The sequence below is a fragment of the Trichomycterus rosablanca genome, chromosome 25 (assembly GCF_030014385.1).
Source record: "Trichomycterus rosablanca isolate fTriRos1 chromosome 25, fTriRos1.hap1, whole genome shotgun sequence".
NCBI classification, from domain to species: Eukaryota; Metazoa; Chordata; class Actinopteri; order Siluriformes; family Trichomycteridae; genus Trichomycterus; species Trichomycterus rosablanca.
In genome coordinates, this window is record NC_086012.1 from 6,683,266 (window position 1) to 6,692,280 (window position 9,015).

The 9,015-nt window shown below is 46.9% G+C and overlaps 1 protein-coding gene across 1 annotated transcript; it reads right to left on the minus strand.

Moving 5' to 3' along the window:
- Positions 1 to 481: 481 nt before the first annotated feature.
- Positions 482 to 1,345, minus strand: LOC134302204 (uncharacterized). Its single transcript, XM_062987238.1, has one exon. The coding sequence runs from the start codon at positions 1,343 to 1,345 to the stop codon at positions 482 to 484; it is 864 nt and encodes a 287-aa protein (XP_062843308.1).
- Between the last annotated feature and the right edge of the window lie 7,670 nt (positions 1,346 to 9,015).

Here is a 9,015-nt window from a genome sequence, read left to right on the forward strand (position 1 = left end):
GAGACACTCAGGGCTAACCGAAAGCGCATGCAACTCGCAAACGCGCTTTGCCGAAACAATCGCCAGCAAAAACGCTGGTTTTAATGACAACCACTTGAGACCAATCTGGTCCAGAGGCTCAAACTGAGCACTGCAAACATATTCCAGCACCCAGGGAAGGTCCCAGGGTGGTGGACGAATCACACGGGGGGGGGGGGGGGGGGGGGGGGGGGTCTAAGCCTTCTCGCACCTTTCAAGAAGGCTACAACAAGCTTGTGTGAACCCAGAGATGAACCATTATTCAGGGCCAATCGGCTCGATATAGCAGCCACATAGATCTTTAGAGTGGACACAGATCTACCAGAGTCCAGTAATGCTTGCAAAAAGGACAGTACTGTTTCCACCGAACAGGAGAGGGGATCAACCAACTGTTCCGTGCACCAGTTCACAAATGACTGCCATCTACCATCATACAAAGCTCGAGTAGATGCTGCTCTAGCATTTAGGATAGTGTTTCGCACCCCAGGAAGACACGAGGAGAGTTCATTGTCGGCCCTAAGGGCCACAGCCAAAGCTGGAGAAATTCTGGTCGTGGATGCCACACTTGACCCTTCAGCTGTGAAAGGAGGTCCTTTCGTAGGGGCAGCTCCCATGGAGCACCCTGAAGTAAAGACAGTAGCCAGGGAAACCACGGCTGCCTCGGCCATCGTGGGGCTACCAGAAGAACCTTGTGGCCCTCCTCCTGAACCCTGCCCAGCAGTGCCGGCAGGAGAGGGAGCGGAGGGAACGCAAACAGCAATTCTTTCGGCCAGTCGTGGGCTAATGCATCCTGGCCGAGTGGGCTGTCCCACTGGTGCGCCGAGAACCATAGTGGACAATGAGTGGTGTCCGATGAAGCGAACAGATCCACCCGTGCCTGGCCGAACTTCTCCCATATTAGATGAACCACCTCCGGGTGAAGTCTCCAACGACTGGGGCTTAGAGACTGCCTCGAGAGAGCGTCCGCTGTCCCATTGGCCATCCCTGCCAGGTGAACAGCCTGCAGGGATAGAAACTTCGGGTGCGCCCATGTCCACAGCTCCTTTGCCAGGTTCAAGAGCGTTCTGGACCTGGTGCCACCATAATGGTTTATGTGGTAAACCGTGCTTAGGTTGTCTGTGCGTACCAACACATGCCTGCCCTGTAAACTTGGAAGAAAGAATTCCAAGGCAAGTTTCACTGCACACAGTTCTTGAAAATTGATGTGTTCCCGAGCTTGGCTTGCTGACCAAATGCCCTGAACCCATCTGTGCTTCCATACGGCCCCCCAGCCGGAAGTTGACGCATCTGTCGTCACCACTTCCCTGCGTGTGGGTATTTGCCCCATGTTCGCCCCTGACAAGATGAACTTTGGAGAGCGCCATGGTTCGAGAGCTGTCAGACACTCTTCTGACACACGGACCAACACACGTCTGTGGCGTACGGGGTCCAGTTTGAGAGAAGTGAGCCATATCTGAAAAGGCCTCATGTGGAGTTTCCCCAACGTAACAACCTGTGCAGCTGCCGTAAGGAGACCCTGGAGACGCAGTAGCCTTACGAACGGAACTCTCATGCTGAGTTTCAAGCGGCTCACACGAGACAAAATTGCCCGTGCTCGGGTTTCGGGAAGCGAGACTGTCATTGACAGGGAGTCTAGCACCATGCCAATAAATTGGATCTTCTGGACTGGGAGGAGGATGCTCTTCTCCCAATTTACTGCCAGGCCAAGCGCTTGGATGTGACTCAGCAGCCGCTGTGTGTCCACGAGTGCCTGTGCTCTGGAGGGGGCACACACAAGCCAATCGTCTAGATAAGGAAGGATTTTTAACCCTTGCTCCATGAGGGGTGCCAGAGCTGCTTGCATGCACTTGGAAAATGTTCTTGGTGCCAGAGATAACCCGAAGGGTAGAACTTTGAACTGGAACACCCTGCCTTGAAATGCAAACCGCAGGAACCGTCTGTGTTCTGGTGCTATTGGAACGTGGAAATACGCATCGCGTAAGTCCACTAGGGTGAACCATTCGCATTTTGTACAATGCGAAGACCAGTCGCCGTGTGTAGCATTCGAAAGGGAAGAATCTTCAGGTAAGAGTTTAACCGACGGAGGTCCAGAATTGGTCGGAAGCCTCCGTCCTTCTTTGGAACAACAAAATATGTCGAATAGAAGCCCTCTGGTTGAACATGAGGGTCTACAACCTCTATTGCTCCTCTCCTCAGGAGGGAACAAACTTCCAGAGAGAGAGTGGAGGCATGAACTTTGTTTGCCACTGAAGTTGCTCTTGGCGAGGAAACACAAGGAGCTTCAGTTCTAGAGGCTTCTGAAAAAGCTGAGCGGCGTTCAAGGGCTTCTTTGACCGGAGGGCCAAAAACATACCCTGGCACCAGGGGCAGTGACCTGATCGTTGTCCTACAGGCTTCAGAAAGCGATGATTGGGCTAGCCACACTTACCGGCGCCCATGAATCAGTGTACCTATCAGCCTTCCGTGGCTTCGGGCCAAGTAGCCGACTGATTGTAGTGCTGTATTCAAGAGCACATCCACAGGTCCACTACTATCGGTACCTTGTAGAGAAGACTGCAAGGCCAGAAGTAGAAGAGAGAGAGAGTTGACTATTTTTGCCATCCTAGTGGCAGTGTCATGTGCCTTAGATAATAACCCATCAGTGCGTCTACACTCAGCACTTGGACAACGTGGGTCTGGGCGTAAGGCTTCATCAGCAGACACCACCTTAGATGCCACACAAGCATCCACCGCTGGCATCTGGCTCAGACCCATTGAAGCAGCATCTGCCATGGATGCTAGTGCCAGCTCTGCAGCACTTGCTCGCAAATGCTGGTTACTCGTATGGAACCCAGCTGTGAATTCGGCAGTAAAATCTTCTCCGGCAGGACCAGAGAAGTTATCGGATGGGACAGCCCGCGTAAAGAACTTACTAGTTTTTGGGGCTGTAGGAGTTGGGGGATCAAGTCCCAGTTTGGCCAATGACAACTTTAAGGCGCTATGCACTTGAGCAGCGTGCGCAGGGGTGGTCGACGGAGCGCTGGCTTCGCAGTTTTGAGAGCGCGAAGCAGAGAGAGACCCCGACCGTGCTGAAGCAGTCGGTGGGGAACCACCCGGTTGCAGAAAATCCTGAAAGAATTCTGCATTTGATGCTACTGTAGAAAGTGCGTCATCCGCTTTTTCTGAGACACCATCAGGGTCTTTAGGAAACCTTAACTCAGGCTCTGGAATACTTCGAGCATCTAGTTTGTCACCAAGCTCCATAAATAACGACTTCAACTGTGACAACTCATCGTGCGTTCCGACAGCGCCATGGACCATCTCTTTTTCTTCTGCACAGGCCCTGGTCCCTCCGAGGGCCGCTTTGCAGTGTTGCCCGTGCCGTGCTGAGGTGCTGGTAACGCAGCCTCGCACCCAACCTCTAGCCCCGCTAGCCGTTCTCGGCGGCGGTCTAGTGGAATAATCGCACAATCCATGCACGGGTTTACCAAGGCTTCACGCAGGTGATCCAGTCCAAGACACGACGGGCATTGGTCATGTCCGTCGTAAGGCTCCAAGGCAGCAAAGCACTGGTTACAGCCGTTTGAACACATGACGGCTCTCCACTGTTGTTATCGCTGCTTCACTCCCGGTATTGAATAGTGCCAAGGAGTACAAAACTGCACCGAGTACGACTCGAGGTGAAAACGGCGTGCCACCACGATGCTGCCGCTATATTATTACAAGCCGTCAGCTTCACTTAACACCGAGTGGAAACTCTAGGTGAAGGAGTTGCGCTGGTGGGTTAGCGATGTTGCCAGACTCGTTAAGGCGAATGAGTTTCGGGTTTCACTTAACACCGAGTATAAACTCTAGGTGAAGAGAGATGCACTGTTATCGCTCAGAGTTAACCTGAAGAACAGCGTGCTCCACTCAAAAACCGAGTGAAAACTCTAGGTTAGAGTGAGCTAACTTCGTTATAAATACAGTAGTCACTTACCTGAATTCCATTCAGTAACAACACACAGCTTCCTAGCTCATCCTTACACCGAGAGCACTCCAGGTGAATGGACTGCTGGCGCTGTGGTAATCCCAGCCCGTAGCGGATGAATATTCGTAGCTCCGACAATATGTCACCGGGCTGTTGCTTCGATTGAGGCGAGACGAGAAAAGAGGCAGTCCTGCAGTGGTCACAGGTGCAAATACCATGAGTGACATCACTGCAGGGGTCACGTGTGACTAATTTGGTATACAAATATCTCGATCTGAGCGCGCACGCGCGGGATTATCCACTACGTAAGTACCGCCCTGGCGATCAGGAGATACGAAACATAACCGTGCGCACGGATTTGTAAACTGTACTCATAGTGTAAAGTCCGTCCGCGGTCACGCTAACTGCGCTACAAGTTTTACTGTGCGCCTAAAACCCGTTTTACGGTAATACAGTTGCGAAGCATTGAAGAGGATAAAGCATCTTTTTTGCAGCTTAATATACTATATATTAGATATAATAACACACACACACACACACACACACACACACACACACACGTGTGTGTGTGTGTGTGTGTTATATCTAATATATAGTATATTAAGCTGCAAAAAAGATGCTTTATCCTCTTCAATGCTTCGCAACTGTATTACCGTAAAACGGGTTTTAGGCGCACAGTAAAACTTGTAGCGCAGACAATCCGTGCGTACGGTTTACTAAACCGAGGGTACGGATTACTAAACCGAGGGTACGGATTACTAAACCGAGGGTACGGATTACTAAACCGTGCGTACGGATTACTAAACCGAGGGTACGGATTACTAAACCGAGGGTACGGATTACTAAACCGAGGGTACGGATTACTAAACCGTGCGTACGGTTTACTAAACCGAGGGTACGGATTACTAAACCATGCGTACGGATTACGCTCTTCATATATATTTTTTTCCTTAGTGACCCCTAAGGGGCTCCGTATTTGGGTGAACGACGCACTGTTAGAAAACTCAGATAGCTTTTAGAGAACGTTTGCACATGCGCATTAATGTGTTTAACCACCGTCTAACTTACAAGCGCAGATTCAACAAACCAGCGGTCCATCACACACATCTCACATCATTTAACTTTCATTTTGTAGTAACGAGTAACGAATTTACATACAGTGAATGAAACGGAGTAAAAGTACACAATTTCTTTAGAAGATGTAGCAGAGTAAAAGTGAAAGTTGCCTAAAATTTTTATACTCCATTAAAGTACAAATACTTAAAAAAACTACTTAAGTACTGTAACGAAGTATTATTACTTCGTTACTATACACCACTGACGGTCAGGCATAACATTATGACATACCAATCAGGTATAACATTATGACCACCTTCCAAATGTTGTTTTGGTCCCACTTCTGCCGCCAAAACAGCCCTGACCCATTTAGGCATGGACTCTACTAGACCCCTGAAGGTGTGCTGTGGTATCTGGCACCAATGTGTTAGCAGCAGGTCCTTCAACTACTGTATGTTGTGAGGTGAGGCCTCCATGGATCCATGTTTTTCCAGCACATCCCACAGTTGTTCGACTGGATTGAGATCTGGGGAGTTTGGAGGCCATGTCAACACCTTAAACTTGTTGTTGTGATTTTTTGCTTTGTGGCAGGGCGCATTATCCTCCTGAAAAAGGCCACAGCCATCAGGGAATACCGTTTCCATGAAAGGGTGTACATGATCTGCAACAACGCTTAAGTCGGTGGTACGTGTCAGAGTACCATCCACATGGATGGCAGGACCCAAGGTTTCCCAAAAGATCATTGCCCAAAGCATCAAACTGACTCCGCCGGTGCCAAGTGTTCCCCTCACATGCACCCGGCCATCCATGTGATCATCAAACATAATTTATTAGACCAGGCCACCATCCTTTATGCTCCTTGGTCCAGTTCCAATGGTGCTATCACAGATGCTGCCATCACAAAAGTGTAAATTACCTTTGACAAGAGCACTGACACAGCCCCATACCATAACCCTGGCTTTTGGACTTGTTGCTGATAACAGTCTGGACGGTTCTTTTCGTCTTTGGTCAGGAGCACATGGCGACCAATAGAGAATGTGTGGAGAATATTGAAATGAAAAATGTGACGATGACGACCCCGAAAAATGACACAAAATAAAAGCTGAAACACTAAATCACTTGGTCTCCTCGGTGCCAAAACGTCTTTTAAGTGTGGTGAAAAGGAATGGCAACATTACAAAGTAGTAAATGCTTTACTGTCCCAACTTTTTGGAATGTGTTGCAGGCCTGAACTGCAGGAATGGATGTTTATTAATAAATGGAATGAAGTTGAGCAAATAAAACATGAAATATCTCAGGTTCATCCTGTCTGCAATCAAATAAAAGTCAAAATAAATGTAAGAAACTCTGTTTTCTAATTATCTGCATTTTCCATGCTGTCCCAACGTATATAGTTAATATAGAAAATGCAATTTAAAAAGATGCAATGTTTCTTACATTTACATTGGTTTTTATCCCACTGCAGGTATGAATTTAAGATATTTCATGTTTTATTTGGTCAACGTCATTTCAACTGTTAATATACAGTGTATCACAAAAGTGAGTACACCCCTCACATTTCTGCAGATATTTAAGTATATCTTTTCATGGGACAACACTGACAAAATGACACTTTGACACAATGAAAAGTAGTCTGTGTGCAGCTTATATAACAGTGTAAATTTATTCTTCCCTCAAAATAACTCAATATACAGCCATTAATGTCTAAACCACCGGCAACAAAAGTGAGTACACCCCTTAGTGAAAGTTCCTGAAGTGTCAATATTTTGTGTGGCCACCATTATTTCCCAGAACTGCCTTAACTCTCCTGGGCATGGAGTTTACCAGAGCTTCACAGGTTGCCACTGGAATGCTTTTCCACTCCTCCATGACGACATCACGGAGCTGGCGGATATTCGAGACTTTGTGCTCCTCCACCTTCCGCTTGAGGATGCCCCAAAGATGTTCTATTGGGTTTAGGTCTGGAGACATGCTTGGCCAGTCCATCACCTTTACCCTCAGCCTCTTCAATAAAGCAGTGGTCGTGTTAGAGGTGTGTTTGGGGTCATTATCATGCTGGAACACTGCCCTGCGACCCAGTTTCCAGAGGGAGGGGATCATGCTCTGCTTCAGTATTTCACAGTACATATTGGAGTTCATGTGTCCCTCAATGAAATGTAACTCCCCAACACCTGCTGCACTCATGCAGCCCCAGACCATGGCATTCCCACCACCATGCTTGACTGTAGGCATGACACACTTATCTTTGTACTCCTCACCTGATTGCCGCCACACATGCTTGAGACCATCTGAACCAAACAAATTAATCTTGGTCTCATCAGACCATAGGACATGGTTCCAGTAATCCATGTCCTTTGTTGACATGTCTTCAGCAACTGTTTGCGGGCTTTCTTGTGTAGAGACTTCAGAAGAGGCTTCCTTCTGGGGTGACAGCCATGCAGACCAATTTGATGTAGTGTGCGGCGTATGGTCTGAGCACTGACAGGCTGACCCCCTACCTTGTCAATCTCTGCAGCAATGCTGACAGCACTCCTGCGCCTATCTTTCAAAGACAGCAGTTGGATGTGACGCTGAGCACGTGCACTCAGCTTCTTTGGACGACCAATGCGAGGTCTGTTCTGAGTGGACCCTGCTCTTTTAAAACGCTGGATGATCTTGGCCACTGTGCTGCAGTTCAGTTTTAGGGTGTTGGCAATCTTCTTGTAGCCTTGGCCATCTTCATGTAGCGCAACAATTCGTCTTTTAAGATCCTTAGAGAGTTCTTTGCCATGAGGTGCCATGTTGGAACTTTCAGTGACCAGTATGAGAGAGTGTGAGAGCTGTACTACTAAATTGAACACACCTGCTCCCTATGCACACCTGAGACCTAGTAACACTAACAAATCACATGACATTTTGGAGGGAAAATGACAAGCAGTGCTCAATTTGGACATTTAGGGGTGTAGTCTCTTAGGGGTGTACTCACTTTTGTTGCCGGTGGTTTAGACATTAATGGCTGTATATTGAGTTATTTTGAGGGAAGAATAAATTTACACTGTTATATAAGCTGCACACAGAGTACTTTTCATTGTGTCAAAGTGTCATTTTGTAAGTGTTGTCCCATGAAAAGATATACTTAAATATCTGCAGAAATGTGAGGGGTGTACTCACTTTTGTGATACACTGTACATATGCATGTATTTCAGTCCTACAACACATTTAAAACTTTTACTCAAGTAATATTCTAAGAGGTGACTTTAACGTCTATGAAAGTACATTACTGGTAAGATAATATTGGCTTTTGGTATGGTACGAAAATATAAAAGTGTGGAAACTTTTTGAAGATTCTTTGTATATACTGGTGCTGGTCATAAAATTAGAATATCATGAAAAAGTTGATTTATTTCAGTAATTCCATTCAAAAAGTGAAACTTGTATATTATATTCATTCATTACACACAGACTGATATATTTCAAATGTTTATTTCTTTTAATGTTGATGATTATAACTGACAACTAATGAAAACCCCAAATTCAGTATCTCAGAAAATTAGAATATTGTGACAAGGTACAATTTTGAAGACACCTGGTGCCATACTCTAATCAGCTAATTAACTCAAAACACCTGCAAAGGCATTTAAATGGTCTCTCAGTGTAGTTCTGTAGGCTACACAATCATGGGGAAGACTGCTGACTTCACAGTTGTCCAAAAGACGACCATTGACACCTTGCGCAAGGAGGGCAAGACACAAAAGGTCATTGCTAAAGAGGCTGGCTGTTCACAGAGCTCTGTGTCCAAGCACATTAATAGAGAGGCGAAGGGAAGGAAAAGATGTGGTAGAAAAAAGTGTACAAGCAATAGGGATAACTGCACCCTGGAGAGGATTGTGAAACAAAACCCATTCAAAAATGTGGGGGAGATTCACAAAGAGTGGACTGCAGCTGGAGTCAGTGCTTCAAGAACCACCACGCACAGACGTATGCAAGACATGGGTTTCAGCTGTCGCATTCCT

Excerpts from the sequence above, each read along its gene's own strand:
- LOC134302204 (XM_062987238.1), bottom strand. The coding sequence starts at position 1,345 with ATGGGGCAAATACCCACACGCAGGGAAGTGGTGACGACAGATGCGTCA.